The following is a 24,704-nucleotide window of genomic DNA, read 5'->3' on the forward strand; positions in this document are numbered from 1 at the left end:
GGTCCTCCAAGACCATAGAGTTGAGTGAGGGCCATCTTGCCCTCACTCGACTTCCTGTCTCTGAGGATCCGGGACCGGATAGTTTTCCCCGCTGCCGGCGGGTCCGGTAAGCTGGGAAAACGTCTGGGACGCGGCAGGAGGGGGGGGGGGCACCTCTTCCCCTGCACCGTAAGGGTAATTCCGCGGCGAATCCGCCACTGGGACCACCCTTATCTGAAAGCCGACCGCCCGCCGTTTCAAAAAATACCGGGGTTATGGGGGCTATCTGCTGCCATAACCCCAGTATTTAGCTTTTAATGGCCGACGCATATAGTCGTTAGGCGGTCAGTAAGTGATTGCATGTATATGGCAAACAGGTGACGATGACTGACGGGGTGACAGGTGACGATGACTGACGGGGTGACAGGTGACGATGACTGACGGGGTGACAGGTGACGATGACTGATGGGGTGACAGGTGACGATGATTGATGAGGTGACAGGTGATGATGATTGATGAGGTGACAGGTGACGATGATTGATGAGGTGACAGGTGATGATGATTGATGGGGTGACAGATGACGATGATTGATGGGGTGACAGATGACAGTCACTGACGGGGTGACATGTGATGATGATTGATGGGGTGACAAGTGACGATGACTGATGGGGTGTCAAGTGACGATGACTGATGGGGTGACAGGTGACGGTGATTGATGGGGTGACAGGTGACGGGCGATGGTCACTGATGGGTGACAGGTGACGGGCGATGGTGCACGGCGGTACTGATGGCAGTCTCTGGTGACCGGTGAACTTTAGGCTATGTTCACATGTGAGCGTAGCGATCACGGTCAGAATCACTGCGATTCTGCCCGTGATCCAGAAATCATTGCAAATTGCGGGGCGCCTGTGCGTTGCCCGTGATTTGCAATAGCACCCCAAACGCTGTGCGATGTTGCTGCCATTTCCGCCTGCCGAATCGCGGTAACATCGCGCAAACAACGCATGACGCCCCAAAGAAACTCTTGTACCTTTTTTGGGCGTCATGCGATGTTTGCGCGATGTTACCGCGATTCGGCAGGCGGAAATGGCGGCAACATCGCACAGCGTTTGGGGTGCTATTGCAAATCAGGGGCAACGCACAGGCGTCCCGCGATATGCAATGATTTCCGGATCGCGGGCAGAATCGCAGTGATTCTGCCTGCGATCGCTGCGCTCACATGTGAACGTTATGGGTGTCAATTTCTGGGCACTGATGAGGTGACTGTTGGGTGACAAGTGACATTGGGGGGGGCTGAGGACTGTGTGGGGACCTTTATTTGTGTGATTTTTACTTTGTGACATGTGTACAGAGCAGTAACTCACTATTTCTAGCTCTTCTCCCCTCATACTGGAAGCTGTATGAGGAGAGAAGAGCTAGTAACAGTCAGTTACTGCTCTTTGTTTACATTTTCTGATCGGCTGTGAATGGATTCACAGCCGATCACATAGTAAACAGTCACTGTCAGTGACTGTTTACTACCGCCGGTGACAGCTGTGTTCCTACGGAACACAGTGCCACCGACATGACCGCGCTGCGCGCTCCCGATCGCGCATGCGCGGTCATCTAGTGGGCGCCTTCATTGTGATCGGCTGTGTCATTGGAACACAGCCGATCACGTGGGAAACAGCCGCGCCCATTGGCTGTTTCCCCCCTGCCGGTGACGGGGGTGTCCCGGGGACACCCCGACACCGGCAGTGCAGGGCGGCGCGCCCGCGATCGCGCGCCTGCCCTGCTTAAAGTGCCGCCGTCATATGACGGCGGCCCAGGATAATGGTCGCTCCGCTCCGCCGTCATATGACGGCGGGCGGGCGGCAAGCGGTTAAAAGTGCTTTTGCGCAAAAAGAACGCTTTTTGGATGCCATGGTCGTTCTCTATTTTCCAGGCATAAAGAACCGGAAAAGCACAGGCAGGGCACTGGAAAAGTCACCAGGTGAAATCCTGTGGTGAATGGGATGATACAGTGTAATCCGATCACAGCTTTTTATCATCTCATTTGGTGTATTTACATTTAATTTGCCGCCGGTTCCACCCTCCTGCGTCGCAACGCTCGCCAGGAAGGGAACCGGAAGACAGGTGCCGGTGTTCTGTCAGAATACCATACCCTATCAGAATTTCATACCTCCGTCATTTCCGGTTGCGGATCAGCTGTGGCTTTGTCATGAATGAGCTGTAGCCGCGTCACAAGTCCTACTGCGCATGCGCAGAATAGGTAGGGCATTTTGATAGGCAAAAGACCTAGTGTGCATGTGCCGGCGCATGCGCACCAACGGGTCGGGCAGCGGGATCTCTGATAACAAACATTTATTCGATCTCCATGGCCCACACTGCGCTGACCCGACACAGCGCCGAGCCGACAATCCGATCTCAATGCCACATACTGCGCCGGCACGACAATGAGACAGTGGGCGTGCGCGTGTGGGTAGGGAATAGGATTGTTCTATTGTCGGCTCGGTGCAGTGTGTGCCATGGAGATCGGATGGATGTTTGTTATCAGAGATGCCGCTGCCCGACCTGTTGGTGCGCATGCGCCCGCTCATGCGCAGTAGGACTTATGCCTCACCCTTTACGATATTATCAAAATTCCCTACGACGTGTGACGCGGCTACAGCTGGTGCATGACCAACCTGCACCGGAAATGACGTAGGTAGGGAAATCTGATGGGGTAGGGAAATCTGATAGAACACCGGCATCGGCCGAGCACAGAACGGAGATAGTGGGAGGATGCGGGGGAAGGACGGCGGGGGATCGCAGGGAAGCGGAGTGTGATTCTGGGGTAATCCTGAGTGTGGCTCTGGGTTACCGCTTTTGGTACTGAAAATTAACCCTGAGCCACACTCGGGAATACCGCCAGGGAGGTTAATGTTTTGCAGAGACTGTGAACTTATATTTCATTTGAATTTCTTAAATATTACACATTGTTTCCCGTGCATTTTGTACAATAGGAGCAGTTTTTTTCACATAGATTTTTTTTTTTTGCAGTTTTTTATTTTTGGATACAGACAGTGAAATGATACTTTTTATTTTTGTATAGAATGTGGTGACTTTTTTTAGTTTCAGTGCATAGAGTAGTGCCACACCTCTATCCCTATATATACAGTGTGTGTATGTATGTGTATATGTATGTGTATATATATATATATATATATATATATATATATATATATATATATATATATATATATATATATATATATATATATATATATATATATACACACAGTGCCTTGCGAAGTATTCGGCCCCCTTGAACTTTTTGACCTTTTGCCAGATTTCAGGCTTCAAACATAAAGATATAAAACTGTAATTTTTTTGTGGAGAATCAACAAGTGGGACACAATCATGAAGTGGAACGAAATTTATTGGATATTTCAAACTTTGTTAACAAATAAAAAAACTGAAAAATTGGGCGTGCAAAATTATTCAGCCCCTTTACTTTCAGTGCAGCAAACTCTCTCCAGAAGTTCAGTGAGGATCTCTGAATGATCCAATGTTGACCTAAATGACTAATGATGATAAATAGAATCCACCTGTGTGTAATCAAGTCTCCGTATAAATGCACCTGCACTGTGATAGTCTCAGAGGTCCGTTTAAAGCGCAGAGAGCATCATGAAGAACAAGGAACACACCAGGCAGGTCCGAGATACTGTTGTGGAGAAGTTTAAAGCCGGATTTGGATACAAAAATATTTCCCAAGCTTTAAACATCCCAAGGAGCACTGTGCAAGCGATAATATTGAAATGGAAGGAGTATCAGACCACTGCAAATCTAGGAAGACCTGGCCGTCCCTCTAAACTTTCAGCTCATACAAGGAGAAGACTGATCAGAGATGCAGCCAAGAGGCCCATGATCACTCTGGATGAACTGCAGAGATCTACAGCTGAGGTGGGAGACTCTGTCCATAGGACAACAATCAGTCGTATACTGCACAAATCTGGCCTTTATGGAAGAGTGGCAAGAAGAAAGCCATTTCTTAAAGATATCCATAAAAAGTGTCGTTTAAAGTTTGCCACAAGCCACCTGGGAGACACCAAACATGTGGAAGAAGGGGCTCTGGTCAGATGAAACCAAAATTAAACTTTTTGGCAACAATGCAAAACGTTATGTTTGGTGTAAAAGCAACACAGCTCATCACACTGAACACACCATCCCCACTGTCATACATGGTGGTGGCAGCATCATGGTTTGGGTCTGCTTTTCTTCAGCAGGGACAGGGAAGATGGTTAAAATTGATGGGAAGATGGATGGAGCCAAATACATGACCATTCTGGAAGAAAACCTGATGGAGTCTGCAAAAGACCTGAGATTGGGACGGAGATTTGTCTTCCAACAAGACAATGATCCAAAACATAAAGCAAAATCTACAATGGAATGGTTCACAAATAAACATATCCAGGTGTTAGAATGGCCAAGTCAAAGTCCAGACCTGAATCCAATCGAGAATCTGTGGAAAGAACTGAAAACTGCTGTTCACAAACGCTCTCCATCCAACCTCACTGAGCTCGAGCTGTTTTGCATGGAGGAATGGGCAAAAATTTCAGTCGATGTGCAAAACTGATAGAGACATACCCCAAGCGACTTACAGCTGTAATCGCAGCAAAAGGTGGAGCTAAAAAGTATTAACTTAAGGGGGCTGAATAATTTTGCACGCCCAATTTTTCAGTTTTTTATTTGTTAAAGTTTGAAATATCCAATAAATTTCGTTCCACTTCATGATTGTGTCCCACTTGTTTCTTCACAAAAAATTACAGTTTTATATCTTTATGTTTGAGGTCCGGTTCACACTGATGCGATGCGGGAAGGCTGCGAACTCGCAGCCTGTTCCCGCATCGCACACGCACCCCCGGCAGTTCACACTGCCATATGCGATACGCTGGGGGTGTCAATGTAATCTTTACGACACCCCCGGTTTGATCGCATATCGCAGTGCGATCGTGCAGTTCGCACAGGATCGGATCGCACAAGTGTGAACCGCTGTGCGATCCGATCCTGATGCGGCTGCAAAAATGCCTCCTGTGCGTGTTTGCTGCGGGAGCGATGCGAATTTAGCCATACAGTTTGTATGGCTAAAACTCGCACCGCACAGCTGATCGCATGTAATGTCGGAGCAGTGCGCTCCGACATGACATGCGAACCCCGCACACGCACAAGTGTGAACCGGGGCTCAAGCCTGAAATGTGGCAAAAGGTCGCAAAGTTCAAGGGGCCGAAAGCACTGTATATATGTGTGTGTATATGTATATGTGTGTGTATATGTGTGTATATGTATATGTATATATATATATATATATATATATATATATATATATATATATATATATATATATATATATATATATATATAATCTCTATACGGTATACCTATCTCAACGGGCATTACCTAGATAGTAGTCGGATTGGGAGTCGCAGTTTCTACCACTTTATATAACATCCAAGCAGATTTGACATAGAAGTTAGTACCCGGAAGTAACATAGAGCAGCACCAACACCCACTTATTTTGGTGGTATTTGATCACCTCTGTGATTTTTTTATTTTTTGCGCTATAAACAAAAAACGAGCGTCAATTAAAAAAAAAACAAAAAAAAACTATTTTTTAACTTTTTGCTATAAAACACTTCCAATTTAAAAAAAAATGTAAAAAAATCAAATTTATTCTTCAGATTAGGCCAATATGTATTCTGCTACATGTTTTTGGTAAAGAAAAATCTCACTAAACGTATATTGATTAGGTTTGCACTAAAGTTGGGATATATATATATACAGTGTGTATGTGTGTGTATGTGTGTGTGTATATGTATATGTATATATATATATATATATATATATATATATATATATATATATATATATATATATATATATATATATATATATATATATATATATATATATATATATATATATATAATATAATATAATTTCCTACTAGTAATGGGGGCGATCAGTGACTTATAGCGGGACTGCGACATTGCGGCGAACTAATCGAACACTAACTGACACTTTTGACACTTGTTTTCAGGACCAGTGACACTAAAACAGTGATACTGTCACTGTACTAATGACACTGCAAGGAAAGGGAATAACGGGCGATCAAAGAGTTAGCTGTGTGCCTAGCTAGTGTTTTCTTACTGTGGGGGAGGTGCTTTTACTAGGGGAAGGCATAGATCCATGTCACGGGATCCATGGGTTCTGTACTGACAGAACAGCGATCTGCCTTACATAGGCAGATCAGCGTGCTGGCTCTGTATCGAAGGATCAGTGGGTGCCGGCGGACATATTCCACGGAACCGGCTGATCAGCTCCTGTTGTGTATAATCACAGCGTGAGCGGGCCGGGGGCGATGTGTGTCCCCCAGACCCGGACATGTTGGATTGGGTACCAGGTACGTGATCAGGCACAGCCATGCCACTTTGCCGCTGTATATCTAAGTTACACAGTCTGAAAACGGTTAATGAAGCTTGGCAAATGCCCTGTGTGCTGATTTTTAATTTGTTTTAAATGGGCCCAGTAGAACCCCAGCTCTGTAGTACCCCCACTAAGCAGATCCCCAGCTCATGAGTACCTCTGTTCAACAGATCCCCTGCTCAGTAGTAACCCCAGCTCTGCTGATGCCCCATTCACTAGTAACCCCCAGCTCTGCTGGTACCATGCTCAGTAGTTACCCCCAGCTCTGCTGGTGCCCCATTCACTAGTAACCCCCAGCTCTGCTGCCCTCCCCCCCACTCAGTAGTAACCCCCAGCTCTGCTTCTCCCCTTCTCAGTAGTAACCCCCAGCTCTGCTGATGCCTCGCTCTGCTGGTCCCCCCATTCAGTAGTAACCTCCAGCTCTGCTGATGCCCCACTCAGTAGTAACCCCCAGCTCTGCTGATCCCCCACTTAGTACTAATCCCCAGCTTTGCTTATCCCTACGCTCAATAGTAACCCCCAGCTCTGCTGATCCGCTCTGCTCAGTAGTAACCCAAAGCTCTGCTGATCCCCCCTGCTCAGTACTAACCCCCAGCTCTGCTGATCCCCCCCCCCCCCCACACTCAATAGTTACCCCCAGCTCTGCTTCCCCCGGCTCAGTAGTTACCCCCAGCTCTGCTGATGTCCCATTCAGTAGTAACCCCCAGCTCTGCTAATGCCCCTGCTCAGTAGTAACCCCCAGCTCTGCTGAGGTCCCTGCTCAGTAGTAACCACCAGCTCTGCTGATGCCCCCGCTCAGTAGTAACCCCCAGCTCTGCTGATTCCCCCCCTGCTCAGTAGTATCCCCCAGCTCTGCTTAACCCCCCTGCTCCAGAGTAACCCCCCAATCTGCTGATTCCCCCCCCCCCCCCGCTCAGTAGTAACCCCCAGCTCTGCTCATCCCCCCCCCTTGCTCAGTAGTAGCCCCCAGCTCTGCTAACCCCCCCCCACTTGCTCAGTAGTAACCCCCAGCTCTGCTGATGCCCCCGCTCAGTAGTAACCCCCAGCTCTGCTGATGCCCCCGCTCAGTAGTAACCCCCAGCTCTGCTGATGCCCCCGCTCAGTAGTAACCCCCAGCTCTGCTGATCCCCCCCCCCTGCTCAGTAGTAACCCCCAGCTCTGCTGATCCCCCCGCTCAGTAGTAACCCCCCGATCTGCTGATTCCCCCCGCTCAGTAGTAACCCCCCAGCTCTGCTGATCCCCCCACTTAGAAGTAACACCCAGCTCTGCTGATCCCCTCCCCCTCTTGCTCAGTAGTACATTCATGCAATTACGGGGATGCATGTAACGGAGTGAATATAGAACTAAAAACATCACCCTTTAAAATTGAGTGACACTTGATAAAATGAATTCGGGAGCGTGCTACGTTTGTTCATTTCATCAAGTGTCACTCAATTTTAAAAGGTGATGTTTTTAGTTCTATATTCACTCCGTTACATGCATCCCCGTAATTTAGAGGAAGACTTATGTCCTTCCTAAGCGCACTAGTTATTACTGTTTCCCTGGGGATCGTAGTGCGGCTTCTCTCTTCCGAATGTCCTGGGCCTCTGAGGCGGGAACTTCCAGTGGAGTCGTGTTGACATCCGCTCCCGGAAGTGACGCTGCCCCCACTCGGGTCATCCGGTTCCGATAGTGAGGCTTGGTTACAGGCTGGGGCCTGATTGAAGGAATCAGCGGCGTGTAGCTGGAATGATGATGAACACCCGTGCTAGCTTAGATGGCTTTTTCCATCTTGTACATTTACAGGCGGGGATTTCCGGCATATGGTTGCTAATACCCACTCCCGGGAAGTGATGCCGTCTCTTCTAGTGTAATCCATGTTTGAAAGTGAGGCTTGAGATGCACGCCGGCGCCATCTTGGAGGGGATGGTGGCGTGCATCTACAGCTGAATCAAATGCCAGACCTAAATAAGGGTATATTTATATAAAGCAATGGAGGTGGTAAATCATTATGGCAGCTTCCTATGATGATGTCTTATTAGACGAAACGCGTTAGTATTGTCAGTCTTTGTATTTTCCTGCTCATATTCACTGGATGCCTGTAAGTGTGTCTTGACTTTTTTTTTTTTTTTTTTTTTTTTTAAGAATAAAAGTTTTAGCAGTTTTACACTATGTCGGCTTTGTCTGGCTTGTTCCTCCATGTATCACTGTGAGAGACCTGCATGTTCCTGTACGAGACATTCTGGCCACCTCTTCACAACATCAGGGTGTTCCAGCTATCGTTTGGAAATTACATCAACTACCAGCCTGTATGACCCATATACTATAAGGTATCTTGGGTCCATACCCTTCGATGAGTGCATCCACTGTCTCTTTTTGGTGTGGGGATTCTCTACATGGTTCACCTTCATTTATAAATTGGATGCACTAATTTATTTCGGAATACACTTTGGACTCACTCTATGAACTTTTTTTTTTCATTTTCTGTATATACAGGTCCTTCTCAAAAAATTAGCATATTGTGATAAAGTTCATTATTTTCTGTAATGTACTGATAAACATTAGACTTTCATATATTTTAGATTCATTACCCACAACTGAAGTAGTGCAAGCCTTTTATTGTTTTAATATTGATGATTTTGGCATACAGCTCATGAAAACCCAAAATTCCTATCTCAAAAAATTAGCATATCATGAAAAGGTTCTCTAAACGAGCTATTAACCTAATCATCTGAATCAACTAATTAACTCTAAACACCTGCAAAAGATTCCTGAGGCTTTTAAAAACTCCCAGCCTGGTTCATTACTCAAAACCGCAATCATGGGTAAGACTGCTGACCTGACTGCTGTCCAGAAGGCCATCATTGACACCCTCAAGCAAGAGGGTAAGACACAGAAAGAAATTTCTGAACGAATAGGCTGTTCCCAGAGTGCTGTATCAAGGCACCTCAGTGGGTAGTCTGTGGGAAGGAAAAAGTGTGGCAGAAAACGCTGCACAACGATAAGAGGTGACCGGACCCTGAGGAAGATTGTGGAGAAGGACCGATTCCAGACCTTGGGGGACCTGCGGAAGCAGTGGACTGAGTCTGGAGTAGAAACATCTAGAGCCACCGTGTACAGGCGTGTGCAGGAAATGGGCTACAGGTGCCGCATTCCCCAGGTCAAGCCACTTTTGAACCAGAAACAGCGACAGGAGCGCCTGACCTGGGCTACAGAGAAGCAGCACTGGACTGTTGCTCAGTGGTCCAAAGTACTTTTTTCGGATGAAAGCAAATTTTGCATGTCATTCGGAAATCAAGGTGCCAGAGTCTGGAGGAAGACTGGGGAGAGGGAAATGCCAAAATGCCTGAAGTCCAGTGTCAAGTACCCACAGTCAGTGATGGTCTGGGGTGCCATGTCAGCTGCTGGTGTTGGTCCACTGTGTTTTATCAAGGGCAGGGTCAATGCAGCTAGCTATCAGGAGATTTTGGAGCACTTCATGCTTCCATCTGCTGAAAAGCTTTATGGAGATGATTTCATTTTTCAGCACGACCTGGCACCTGCTCACAGTGCCAAAACCACTGGTAAATGGTTTACTGACCATGGTATTACTGTGCTCAATTGGCCTGCCAACTCTCCTGACCTGAACCCCATAGAGAATCTGTGGAATGTTGTGAAGAGAAAGTTGAGAGACGCAAGACCCAACATTCTGGATGAGCTCAAGGCCGCTATCGAAGCATCCTGGGCCTCCATAACACCTCAGCAGTGCCACAGGCTGATCGCCTCCATGCCACGCCGCATTGAAGCAGTCATTTCTGCAAAAGGATTCCCGACCAAGTATTGAGTGCATAACTGAACATAATTATTTGAAGGTTGACTTTTTTTGTATTAAAAACACTTTTCTTTTATTGGTCGGATGAAATATGCTAATTTTTTTAGATAGGAATTTTGGGTTTTCATGAGCTGTATGCCAAAATCATCAATATTAAAACAATAAAAGGCTTGCACTACTTCAGTTGTGTGTAATGAATCTAAAATATATGAAAGTCTAATGTTTATCAGTACATTACAGAAAATAATCAACTTTAAATATGCTAATTTTTTTAGAAGGACCTGTGTGTGTATATAAATATATAAAAATTCACATTTTCATGTGTTCATTCAATTATTTATTTAGCACTGCACTTTATGTTATATTTTGGTTTACACAACTGGTGTCAGTTGATGTGCTAGCAGCTTAAGTCTTATGTGTTTTTGTGGTTAGCGCGGTTGATTATTATATTTTACTTCGTATTATAAAAGGGTTTTATTTGCTTGTCACAAAGTTGTAAAAATGCACTGATAGGTGGCACTGATAGGCAGCACTTATGGGTAAGAATAGGTGGCCCTGATGAGAACTGATGGGCAGGACTGATGGGTTCTGATGCGTGGCACTGATGGACAAGGATAGGTGGCACTTATGGGTAATGATAGGCGGCACTAATGGGCACTGATAGGCGCCACTGTTAGGCGGCACTGATAGGCGGCACTGATGGGAACTGATGGGCATGACTGATGGGCAGCACTTATGGGCAAGGATAGATGGCACTGATGGGCACTGATAGGTGGCACTTACGGGTAAGCAGCGGGTATTGTACAGGGGCTGCGGGCATGGTACAGGAGGTGCAGGGGCTGCGGGCATGGTGCAGGAGATGCAGAGGCTGTGGGCATGATGCAGGGGCTGCGGGCATGGTGCGGGAGATGCAGGGGCCGTGGCATGGTGCAGGAGATGCAGGGGCTGCGGGCATGGTACAGGAGATGCAGGGGCTTCGGGCATGGTGCAGGAGATGCAGGGGCTGCGGGCATGGTGCAGGGGCTGTGGGCATGGTTCAGGAGATGCAGGGGCTTCGGGCATGGTTCAGGAGATGCAGGGGCTGTGGGCATGGTGAAGGAGATGCAGGGCTGCGAGCATGGTGCAGGGCTGTGGGCATGGTACATGCAGGGCTGTGGGCATGGTACATGAAGGGCTGTGGGCATAGTACAGAAGATGCAGTGCTGTGGGCATGGTACAGGAGATTCTCCTGGAATATCTCCTGTACCGTGCCCGCAGCACTGGGGCTGTGAAACCCCTCCACAGGGGCTGTGGAGGGGTCTCACTTACCATTTGGTGAGGCGCCTTGTCTTTGCATTTAAAAATGGTGCTGCGTGGCACCAACTCGTCACCATGCATGCGCCGTCTGCCTGAGAATAGCCGAGCATGTACGGGCTTTCCTGAGCATCACCGCGCATGCGCAGTGTACCTGTCGGGCCGGCCGCGGCCATTTTTTTCTCAGATGTCGGTGCTGCAATGCTGCGTTGATCTTCATCCAGCCCCAGGGCAGGGGGACTTGTCCTGGCAGCGCCTGCTGTGACTCATCGGACAAGTCTTGTCCTGTGAGTAACTGACTGCGAGCTGTGATGGCCGCATGCACAGTGCCCCTGTTGCCCATGGCGCCCTGTGGGCAAGGATAAGTGGCACTTATACATGGCACTGATGGACACTGGGCACTGATGGATGGCATTGATTGGCACTGATGGGCACTGATAGGCAGCACTTATGGGCAAGGATAGGTGGCACTGATGGGCACTGATAGGTGGCACTTGTGGGTAATGATAGGTGGAATTGATGGGCATTGAAAGGCAGCACTGAATGGCAATTGGCATAATTAATAATTAATGGGCCTCACTGCAACTTATAATAATAAATATTAAATCATATTTTTCATGTTGTTTTCCCAAAAACAAAAGCCGTTGTTCCGTCAGAATCAGATTCGGTAACCGAAGAGACGTTCCATCAGAACACTGCCACGCCCCTCTTGGTACACCCTGCACTTGGCTGCAGTAAGCCTGCACTCAGAAGGTGGCAGTGGACATCTTGTTACACCCAGCCCATATAGTGAAGCATTAAGCATCGGAGTAAGTACTCTGTATCGGCGCAAGTATCCGTATCGGTGCAACCCTATTTAAAACCCATGTCTGTTTATTTTGTGCAGCCTGTGTCCCCATTGCCAAGGTTTCCTGTCACTTCCTGTCCCAGAGACTCAACAATAGAGGAAAATCCCCCACAGTTGTCGTTGGGACAGGTGTCCCCATTGGAAGACTTGACCACTCTTCTTTACTCCTGTTCAGGTGACAACTGGAATATGGCAATGGTCACCTATACAAAGGAAGAAAGTGAATCTCCGCAGTGGGGACACAGAGGGTCAAACCCCTCCCCACTCCATCCAAACCTAAAGTTTTTCCTTCCCATAGACTTTAATAATCAGAAGAAGTCTTTATAGAAGAAAATGGAATATTTTCGAAATGAACTCTTCCTTGTAATGTATCGAGCGGAAAGATCTTCCTTGTAATGTATCGAGCGGAAAGATCTTCCTTGTAATGTATCGAGCGGAAAGATCTTCCTTTGTAATGTATCGAGCGGAAAAAAACAAAGTGATAATCGGGGACACAAAGGTTACATTGTATCATGTAATGCTGACAGTATTTCCAGGTGGCGCTGTTCCTGGCGATATCAGCCTATAATAGTGCAATTTATAGACAAATCATATTTTCTTTTAGACCTCGTTCCCGCTTGCGGTTTTCAAATCACGATTCCGCGTTTCGCGCATATGGAAGCTCATTCACTTGAATAAGCTCCTGCTCTTTTTTGACCGACAAGGCGCATGCAAGTTTTAAAGGTGTGTTTTGCCACGCGAGTCTCATGCAACAATCGTGGCAAATCGCACCGCGATTAAGATGCTGTTTAGACTGAATGCCGCCCAAAAGGCGGGTCGCGTGTTTTGCGATTGCGCCTACGATTCCAAATGACAAAGTGTGAATGGGGTCTTGTGCAGAGCGCCACCGAAAAACTACAAGCCAAAAAAAAGAATGGCGCATGAGGCCTCGTGTACACATGCGGTAGGGGGGGGGGGCAAAAATTAGCAATTTCGCCACATTTTGGCTGCCTGCCAACTGCCCCCTCTTAAGCTGCAACAGGCAGCAGACTGGGGGGTGTTTGCAGGCTGCGATGTTTTGCACCCACAGCAAAGTTGACCGCACTTGTAGCAATTGGAGGCTAGCAAACCCCCCCCCCCCCCCCCCCACACACATACACACACACATTCAAATCAATGGGAAAGCGCTGCAAACTCCCGCCGCAAAAATGGGGAAAAACCAGGTGGTGAAGATCGGGCTTCAGAGGCATGGAGGTTTAGATCCCTGTCTAGATCTCTCCTGGGCATGCAGGCGCCTGCTAAATTCTCCCCTGGGCATGCAGACGCCTGTCTAGATCTTCCCCTACGCATGCAGACGCCTGTCTAGATCTTCCCCTACGCATGCAGACGCCTGTCTAGATCTTCCCCTACGCATGCAGACGCCTGTCTAGATCTTCCCCTACGCATGCAGACGCCTGTCTAGATCTTCCCCCTACGCATGCAGACGCCTGTCTAGATCTTCCCCCTACGCATGCAGACGCCTGTCTAGATCTCTCCTGGGCATGCAGACACCTGTCTATAGATCTCTCCTGGGCATGCAGACGCCTGTCTAAATTCTCCCCTGGGCATGCAGACGCCTGTCTAGATCTTCCCCTACGCATGCAGACGCCTGTCTAGATCTTCCCCTACGCATGCAGACGCCTGTCTAGATCTTCCCCCTACGCATGCAGACGCCTGTCTAGATCTTCCCCTACGCATGCAGACGCCTGTCTAGATCTTCCCCTACGCATGCAGACGCCTGTCTAGATCTTCCCCTACGCATGCAGACGCCTGTCTAGATCTTCCCCTACGCATGCAGACGCCTGTCTAGATCTTCCCCTACGCATGCAGACGCCTGTCTAAATTCTCCCCTGGGCATGCAGACGCCTGTCTAGATCTTCCCCTACGCATGCAGACGCCTGTATAGATCTCCCCTGGGCATGCAGATGCCTGTCTAGATCTTCCCCTAGGCATGCAGGCGCCTGTCTAGATCTTCCCCTAGGCATGCAGGCGCTTGTCTTGATCTCCCCTAGAAGATAAAATAAAACCAGCTTTTGCAAGCAACATTCATATTCGATCCAGATATTTCCCAAGAGTACCTTTTTTCTGCCACCAGGTGTCCCAGTCTGATGGGCAGCATCAGACTACTTCCTCTGAGCCCTGGTCATTTTGGACACCCCCCCCCCCCCCACTCTGCTATACAGGGACTGCAAGAAGCTGATTCCAGGTACTGCTTGTATTTATTGATGTATTATTGATGGCATAGCTGCTATATATGCCTGGATTTCAGATTTAACTTGATAAATAAAAGAATTGATAAGATATAGAAGAGAAGAATTGCTGCATACAAACTCAGATCTGATAATCATCTACGTGAGTCTTCTCTCCAGCCAGAACCATTTTTAGGTGGAGTATGTATGGTCAGGACTTCTATCTGTGTCTCTTATGAGGAGATTTGCCCACTCTATGTCCTGGTGACTACTGTGTCACAGAAAATCCAAAATGGTACAGTCAACAGAACAGGAAGAGAGGGAAATCTTTTAATGGGGACACCTCTACCGGTGACAATTAGGAGGGATCCCCCCCTAAATTTTAGGGAGATTCTCTTCCTTCCTGCTGTGTCACCCACACAGGAAGCGAAAGCAAGGATAAAGAATGCAAATATATGTATAGAACGGGATTGAACCCCTTTCCATCAAAAAGCAAGTTTGCCGTTATATACAGTGCGTCCGGAAAGTATTCACAGCGCTTCACTTTTTCCACATTTTGTTATGTTACAGCCTTATTCCAAAATGGGTTAAATTTATTATTTTCCTCAAAATTCTACAAACAATCCCCCATAATGACAACGTGAGAGAAGTTTGTTTGAAATCTTTGCAAATTTCTTAACAATAAAAATCCCATGTACATAAGTATTCACACCCTTTGCTCAATACTTTGGTGAAGCACCTTTGGCACCAATTACAGCCTCCAGTCTTTTTGAGTATGATGCTACAAGCTTGGCACAACTATTTTTGGGCAGTTTCTCCCATTCTTCTTTGCAGGACCTCTCAAGCTCCATCAGGTTGGATGGGGAGGGTCGGTGCACAGCCATTGTCAGATCTCTCCAGAGATATTCGCTCGGGTTCAAGTCGTTGTCCTGTTGGAAGATGAACCTTCACCCCAGCCTGAGGTCCAGAGGGCTCTGGAGCAGGTTTTCATCAAGGATGTCTCTGTACATTGCTGCATTCATCTTTCCCTCAATCCTGACTAGTCTCCCAGTTCCTGACGCTGAAAAACATCCCCACAGCATGATTCTGCCACCACCATGCTTCACTGTAGGGATGGTATTGGCCAGGTGAAGAGTGGCGCCTGGTTTCCTCCAGACATGGAGCTTGCCATTCATGTCAAAGAGTTCAATTCTTTGCTTCACCAGACCAGAGAGTTTTGTTTCTCATGGTCTGAGGGTCCTTCAGGTGCCTTTTGGCAAAATCCAGGCGGGCTGTCATGTGCCTTTTACTGAGGAGTGGCTTCTGTCTGGCCACTCTACCATACAGGCCTGATTGGTGGAGTGCTGCAGAGATGGTTGTTCTTCTGGAAGGTTCTCCTCTCTCTGCACAGAAATGCTGGAGCTCTGTCAGAGTGACCATCGGGTTCTTGGTCCCCTCCCTGACTAAGGCCCTTCTCCCCCGATCGCTCAGTTTGGCTGGGTGACCCCTTCTAGGAAGAGTCCTGGTGGTTCCAAACTTCTTCCATTTATGGATGATGGAGGCCACTGTTCTCATTGGGACCATCAATGCTGCAGATTTTTTTTGTACCCTTCCCCCGATCTGTGCCTCCATACAATCCTGTCTCCGAGGTCTACAGACAATTCCTTGGACTTCATGGCTTGGTTTGTGCTCTGACATGCACTGTTACCTGTGTGACCTTATATAGACAGGTGTGTGCCTTTCCAAATCACGTCCAATCAAGTTGTAGAAGGAACTCAAGGATGATCAGTGGAAACCAGATGCACCTGAGCTCAGTTTTGAGCGTCATGGCAAAGACTGTGATACTTATGTACATGGGATGTTTTCACACTTTTTTCCCATTGTCATTATGGGGGATTGTTTGCAGAATTTTGAGGAAAATAATGAATTTTATCCATTTTGGAATAAGGCTGTAACCTAACAAAATGTGGACGAAGTAAAACGCTGTGAATACTTTCCAAATGCACTGTAAAATTTTAGTAAGGGCTCTGTTAGAATTTTTAGACTTGCCCAGGGCTTTTTTTTCTCAGAAAAAGGTGCAGGAACTCAACCACGAACCCCCCCCCCCCCCCCTTCCAAAACTGGTCAAAATTTCACGAACAGTGGGAGGGTCTGAAAGGGGGGTCAAATACCAGGAGTATATTATGTACGGAATTTGGCAGGGTTACACACAGAGTACAGAGTTTGGGAGTGTGCTACGTACATAGTGCAGGGTTCAGGGGTATCCTGCGTACAAAGTTCAGGGGTGTGCTACATACATAGTGCAGAGTTCAGGGGTGAGCTACGTACATAGTGCAGGGTTAAGGGGTGGGCTACACACAGAGTGCAGAGTTCAGGGGTGTGTTACGTACATAGTGCAGAGTTCAGGGATGTGCTGCCTACATAGTGCAGAGTTCCAGGGTGTGCTACGTACATAGTGCAGAGTTCAGAGGTGTGCTATGTACATAGGGTAGAGTTAAGGGGTGGGCTACACACAGAGTGCAGAGTTAAGGGGTTGGCTGCGTACATAGTGCAGGGTTAAGGGGTGGGCTACACACAGAGTGCAGAGTTCAGGGGTGTGTTACGTACATAGTGCAGAGTTCAGGGGTGTGCTGCCTACATATTGCAGAATTCAGGGGTGTGCTACGTACATAATGCAGAGTTCAGAGGTGTGCTACGTACATAGGGCAGAGTTAAGGGGTGGGCTACACACAGAGTGCAGAGTTCAGGGGTGGGCTAAGTACATAGTGCAGAGTTCAGGGGTAGGCTTTGTACAGAGTTCAGGGGTGCGCTACACACAGAGTGCAGAGTTCAGGGGTGCGCTAGGTACATAGTGCAGAGTTCAGGGATGTGCTGCATACAGAGTGCAGAGGTGCACTACACACAGAGTGCAGAGTTCAGGGGTGTGCTACGTACATAGTGCAGAGTTCAGGGGTGCGCTATTTACATAGTGCAGAGTTCAGGGGTGTGCTGTGTGCAGAGTTCAGGGGTGCGCTACACACAGAGTGCAGAGTTCAGGGGTGCGCTACACACAGAGTGCAGAGTTCAGGGGTGCGCTACACACAGAGTGCAGAGTTCAGGGGTGCGCTACACACAGAGTGCAGAGTTCAGGGGTGCGCTACACACAGAGTGCAGAGTTCAGGGGTGGGCTACGTACAGAGTGCAGAGTTCAGGGGTGGGCTGCATTCATAGTGCTCGACTAATAGTTGTCCTGTGGACAGATTCTCCCACCTGAGCTGTGGATCTCTGCAGCTCCTCCAGAGTTCCCATGGGGCCTCTTGGCTGCTTCTCTGATGAATGCTCTCCTTGCCCGGCCGGTCAGTTTAGGTGGACGGCCATGTCTTGGTTGGGTTGCAGTTGTGCCATAACTCTTTGCATTTTCCCATGATGGATTGAACAGCGCTCCGTGAGATGTTCAAAGCTTGGGAGATTATTTTATAACCTAACCCTGCTTTAATCTTCTCCACAACTTTATCCCTGACCTGTCTGGTGTGTTCCTTGGCCTTCATGATGCTGGTTGTTCACTAAGGTTCTCTAACAAACCTCTGAGGGCTTCACAGAACAGCTGTATTTATACTGAGATTAAATGACACACAGGCGGACTCTATTTACTAATTAGGTGACTTCTGAAGGCAATTGGTTCCACTAGAATTTTGTTAGGGGTATCAGAGTAAAGGGGGTGAATACAAATGCCCCACCCTTCCCCCACACTCACACACACACACACACACACACTTTTCACTTTTCAAAACCTTGGATTGGGAGCATAATTGGTTCTGGAAACATGCTTGTAATCCAAAGCACTCTTATATCAAAGTGAATTTCCCCATAAGAAATAATGGAAACTCGGATGATTCCTTCCACAACCATTTATTCATAACTCCGTCAATTTATAGTCCATATAAAAAGATTGTAGCAATGTGATTGGTTGTGTAACCGTAAAATGTCCATCCACAAATGGTGCCTCCACAAGGGGAATAGAAGCAAAATCTAGCAGGAGCTACACAGTATAAAAGAAGAGAGGGCGCCTCCAAGTGTAGCAATATGGTTACATTTAATGACGGCACAACATTTAGCAATTTACATGGTTGACCACTTGCCAACTGCCAGCAGTACATATATTGCAGCAAGTCGGCTCTGTCCTGGGAAACTACATAACTGTACGTCGTTTTACGGGACCGCTAGTGGAAGCTACATGGAGGGCCAATCGGTGGGTCCGGCAGCCACGATTGCCGCCGGGCACCCGCGTTCGCTCCCCGTGGAGACAGAACGGCGGTCTGCCATTGTAAACAAGGCAGACCGCTGTTCTGTCAGTGATGAACACAGGGATCATCCAATTTAGGAACACAGGTCTCTGTGTTCATGCAGCAAGCCCATCCCCCCACACAGTTAGAAAGCACCCCATAGGGACGCATTTAACCCTTTGATTGCCCCTGGTGTTAACCCCTTCCCTGCCAGTGTCATTAGTACAGTGACAGTGCATATTTTTAGCACTGATTACTGTAGTAATGTCACTGGTCTCCCCAAAAGTGTAAAAAATGTCAGTTAGGCGTCCGATCTGTCCGCCGCAATGTCGCAGTCCCACTAAAAATCGCAGACGTAAATTTCGTTTGGGTACAGCTTTGCATGACCGCGCAATTGTCAGTTAAAGTCGCACAGTGCCAAGTTGAAAAAAGTGGCCTGGTCATTGAGCAGCAAAATCTTCCGGTCTTAAAGTGGTTAAATAGAATCATATTGCTACACTTGGAGGCGCCCTCTCTTCTCTTTTATACTCGGTTGTGACATGACACTACTTGTATATCAAGACATCGCTTGTTTATCAAGTCAAAATTTATAAAAATAAATTTTGCTTGTCTTGCAAAACGCTCTCAAACCAAGTTACTCTCCCATCCAAGGTTTTACTGTATTTGTAAAAAAAAAAATTGGAAAACCCTTTATCATTTTCCTTCAATTATGTGCCACTTTGTTTTGGTCTATCACATAAAATCCCAATAACATACATTTTATGTTTTTAGTTGTAACATGATAAAATGTGAAAAAATTTCAAGGGGCATGAATACTTTTTTAAGGCTCTGTACATCCTTTGATCGCCATCTAGTGGCTATAATTTATTATTGCAGATTGAAATATTTCAGGAAAATACTGCATTATGGCCACCAGATGGAGATGGAAATATATTAGACACAATATGGTGATTATTCGTGACGGTTTGGGGCATTCACACAGCAATTTATTATTATTTTCAATAAATAGACCCCTGTAGAATTTGCATCTATTTTGGGAAAAGTTGAACTATTTGCACCTAGAGAATTCAGCCGGCTTCTGGATGGTATTGCCCATCACTGGTTGGCAGCGGGGGGAGGAGGGGGGTTTGCTGGCCTGGCATGGGATTTGTACATGGGGGGGGGGGGGGTGGGGAGATATGTGTAAATAGCAGTGTGCAGATGTTCCTGTATTCACCGAGTGTGAGAAGCATGGGATCGAATGTTCTCAGAGACACATCCTGGCCACAGGGACTGGGGGGGGGATCCAACCTGCTATTAATGGTTTCCTGCTATTAAAGATTTTTGGTTAGGGGGGATTCAACCTGCTATTAAAGGTTTTTGGTTTGGGGGGGGGATCCAACCTGCTATTAAAGGTTTTAGGTTTGGTTGGGGGGGGGGATCCATCCTGCTATTAAAGATTTTTGGTTGGGGGGGGAGTCCGACCTGCTATTAAAGGTTTTTGGTTGGGGGGGGGGGGTATCCAACCTGCTATTAATGTTTTTTGGTTGGGGGGGGGGGTCACTGGCAGGGAAGGGGTTAATACTGTGGGTGATCAAGGGGTTAAATGTATACCTAGGGGAGTGATTCTAACTGTATGGGGGCGTGGCTTCTGAAATGATCATAAAGACCTGTAATCCTATATAGAAGGATCACAGGCGCTCTGTGATCATTCCAGGGAGAAGAATGGTCAGATGTGTTTACAACAGCCGACCGCCGTTCTCTCTCAGCGGGGAGCAATCGCGGGTGTCAGGCGGCAATCGGAGCCGCCTGAGCCGTGGATCGGTGTCTCCGCCGCCGGCAGCTCGCGCTCGCCCCCTAGCTTCCTGCTCGCGACCAACTTACAGTTACGGCGGTTTGCGCAGGAGCGGCTGACTGGTCGTAAAAGCAGTTAAAGACACGTGAACTGAGTTCTCTTTTGATTCCCGGCAGGGTTCCAGGACAGGACGACAGTGAAGGTGCTGCAAGGAGACATCCGAGACAACGACTTACTGCACCGATCCTGCCGGGGGATCAGCCTGGTCATTCACGCCGCGGCCATCATCGACACAGTGGGCGAAGTGAGCAAAGACGTCATCATGTCCATCAATGTGACCGGTGAGATTATAAACCGCACATCCTCATAGCGGCCAACACAAGCCAAATGTTAAAAGGAGAAAAAATCTCCTCCTACCATAATAAGCACCTGCCTGTAAATGTATTTTTTATATTCTGGTTGGTCTTTTTTCTAAAATTTCCCTCCAACGTGTACACCGATCCTCTCCGGAGCCACCATTTAATTAACCACTTTAACCACTTAAGCCCCGGAAGATTTTACCCCCATTCCGACCAGGGGGTATTTTGCGATTCGGCACTGCGTGACTTTAACGGACAATTGCGCGGTCGTGCGGCGCTGTACCTAAACAAATTTGGCGTCCTTTTTTTCCCACAAACGGAGCTTTCTTTTGGTGGTATTTGATCACCTGTGCGATTTTTGATCACGCGCTATAAACAAAAAAAGAGCGTCAATTTTGCAAAAATAACAATATTTTTCACATTTTTTTATATGAAATTCCCCCCCCCCCCAAAAAAAATGTAAAAATCTAAATTTTTTAACATTTTCGGCCAATTTGTTTTATGCTACCTATGTTTGGTAAAAAAAATCGCAAAAGCGTATTTTGATTGGTTTGCGCAAAAGTTATCGCGTTTACTAACAAAGGGAAAGATTTTTGTTGTTTTTTTTTTCACGCGTAATGGCGGCGATCTGTGATTTTTTTTTTTTTTTTTTTTTTTTTTTTTTTTGCGGTACTGCGACATTGGGGCGGACAGATCGGACCCTTGACTGACATTTTTGACACTTTTGGGGTTACCAGTGACATTTCTACAGTAATCAGTGCTATACATATGCACTGTTACTGTAAAAATACACTGGCAGTGAAGGGGTTAACTTTATTTGGGAGGGAGGGGCTGTGTGTGTCCCTAGGGGCGTGCTTTCTACTGTGATTGGCTGTGGCTTGAGCTGTAAGGACACTGATCAACGGATCTACATAGTAGATCCATGTGATCAGTGTTTTTACACCGAGGAGAATGACAGGTGGCTTGTTTACACAAGCTGCCTGACATTCTCCCTCTCCCCCGACGATCGCCGGACATCGGGTCCGCCGGTCACACGCGCGGGGGGGTCCGTGACCACGTGGGAGCGCGCCTCCGGGGGCGCGCGCTCGCTCGCTCCCTAGACTCTCACACGCTAGTGACGTAGCCCTACGTCACTTTGCCTGTGAGGGGCTGACTGCCGACGTAGATCGGCGTTAGGCAGTCGGCAAGTGGTTAAGACCCCGCCTATTTCTGACACTTGGTGTTTACACGCTAAAATCTGTTTTTTTTTTTTTTTTTTTTTTTTTTTGCTAGAAAACTACTTGGAACCCCCAAACATTAATTTTTTTTTTTTTTTTAAGCAGAGACCCTAGAGAATAAAATGGAGATCGTTGCAATATTTTTTATCACACCGTATTTGCGCAGCGGTCTTCCAAACGCAATAAAAAAATAAGAAAATGGTAAAACTTAGCCCAATGTTTTTTCATAATGTGAAAGATAATGTCACGCCGAGTAAATAGATACCTAACATGTCATGCTTCAAAATTGCGCACGCTCGCGGAATGGCGACAAACATTGGTACTTAAAAATCCCTATAGGTGATACTTTAAACATTTCTACAGGTTAGCAGCTTAGAGTTACAAATTATTGCTCTTACTCTAACGATCGCGACGATACCTCACTTGTGGGATTTGAACACCGTTTACATATGTGGGCGGGACTTGCGTATGCGTTCGCTTCTACCCGTGAGCTAACGGGGACGGGCCGCTTTAATTTTTTTTTTCTATTTATTTTATTTTTTTTTTTATTTTTTTTACACAGTTTTAAAAAAAAAAAAATTTGATCATTTTTATTCCTATTACAAGCAATGTAAACATCCCTTGTAAAAGAAATAAGCATGACAGGACCTCTTTATTGTGAGATCTGGGGTAAAAAAAAAAAAAAGTTGTTGAAAACAAAATCGGGCCTTTAAACTGGTTGCTAGGCAACGACGTTTGACATCACTCCGGTCCTCCAAGACCATAGAGTCGAGTGGGGGCCATCTTGCCCTCACTCGATTTCCTGTCTCTGAGGATCCGGGACCGGATAGTTTTCCCTGCGGAAATTCCCTACCCTCGTCACTTCCTGTGCACGTACGTCATGGCTGAGCAGCTTCCCACTGCGCATGCTCACAGCTGCGGAGGGTAGGGAATTTTCATGGGGTAGTATTTTTTAACGTTACACCGCGTCATATATCAGCTGTTGCCAGTCCCACTGCGCATGCCCAGCCGGTAAATGAAATCATCTTCGCTCCAAGCCTGAGATTTCCCTGCGGGCGCGCGTCATTCATCAGCAGGTACGGCGTCCCACATGATCTCGGCTCCGTGATTTATATTTTCATAGACCCGCTGCCGCTTTTACATTTTGGAGCCGAGATCAGGGAAGTGTGACGGGTTGGAGCTGAGAGGATTTAATGTACGCGCGGCAACAGCTGATGCGGTGTATCGTTAAAAAACAGTAACCCGTGAAAATTCCCTACCCTCCGCAGCTGTGATCATGCGCAGTGGGAAGCGGCTCAGCTGTTGAATGACGTATGTGCACAGGAAGTGACGAGGGTAGTGTTTTTTCACGGAACACCGGGACGCGGCGGGAGGGGGGGGCACCTCTTCCGCTGCACCGTAAGGGTGATCCTGCGGCGAATCCGCCGCTGGGACCACCCTTATCTGAAATCCAATCACCCGCCGTTGAAAAGAATACCGGGGTTATGGCAGCTATCTGCTATCTGCTGCCATAACCCCGGTATTTAGCGTCAAAGGACAGACGTAAATTGACGGTGGGCATGTGGGCGGGCAGGCGGTAAGTGGTTAATTGTAGGTGCGTGCGCAAACACACCGCAGGGATCTGTGCCAGGTCTGTGGGACTAGGAAGATTCTGCAGTGTGTCTACGCTGTTTCTGCGCATGCACAATATACCGTCATCTGCCTCTTTTGAGGAGGGAGATTGGAGTCCCAGGAGGCAGCTTGCAAGGCTGGCCATGTGTGCAGAAACACTGTAATGGGTCTATATATACAGTCAGGCCCATAAATATTGGGACATCTGCACAATTCTAATCTTTTTGGCTCTATACACCACCACAATGATTTGAAATGAAACAAACAAGATGTGCTTTACATGCAGACTTTCAGCTTTAATTTGAGGGAATTTACATCCAAATCAGGTGAACGGTGTAGGAATTACAACAGTTTGTATATGTGCCTCCCACTTTTTAAGGGACCAAATGTAATGGGACAATTGGATGTTCAGCTATTCCATGGCCAGGTGTGTGTTATTCCCTCATTATCCCATTTACAAGGAGCAGATAAAAGGTCCAGAGTTCATTTCAAGTGTGCTATTTGCATTTGGAATCTGTTGCTGTCAACTCTTAATATGAGATCCAAAGAGCTGTCACTATCAGTGAAGCAAGCCATCATTAGGCTGAAAAAACAAAACAAACCCATCAGAGAGATAGCAAAAACATTAGGTGTGGCCAAATCAACTGTTTGGAACATCCTTAAAAAGAAAGAATGCACCGGTGAGCTCAGCAACACCAAAAGACCTGGAAGACCACGGAAAACAACTGTGGTGGATGACCAAAGAATTATTTCCCTTGTGATGAAATCACCCTTCACAACAGTTGGCCAGATCAAGATCACTCTCCAGGAGGTAGGTGTATGTGTGTCAAAGTCAACAATCAAGAGAAGACTTCACCAGAATGAATACAGAGGGTTCACCACAAGATGTAAACCATTGGTGAGTCTCAAAAACAGGAAGGCCAGATTAGAGTTTGCCAAACA

General features: G+C 47.2%; 1 protein-coding gene across 1 annotated transcript in view; it reads left to right on the plus strand.

Moving 5' to 3' along the window:
* The window catches only part of LOC309547186 (3 beta-hydroxysteroid dehydrogenase/Delta 5-->4-isomerase type 1-like), a 57,335-nt gene that overhangs the window by 29,059 nt on the left and 3,572 nt on the right, over nt 1-24,704 (plus strand). Inside the window, exon 2 of the mRNA XM_082246973.1 lies at nt 20,752-20,916. Within this exon, the coding sequence (XP_082103099.1) occupies nt 20,752-20,916 (165 nt within the window). The remainder of the gene's footprint in view (nt 1-20,751; nt 20,917-24,704) is intronic.

Source organism: Pelophylax lessonae, assembly GCF_965119305.1.
Source record: "Pelophylax lessonae genome assembly, chromosome: 2".
Taxonomy (NCBI): Eukaryota; Metazoa; Chordata; class Amphibia; order Anura; family Ranidae; genus Pelophylax; species Pelophylax lessonae.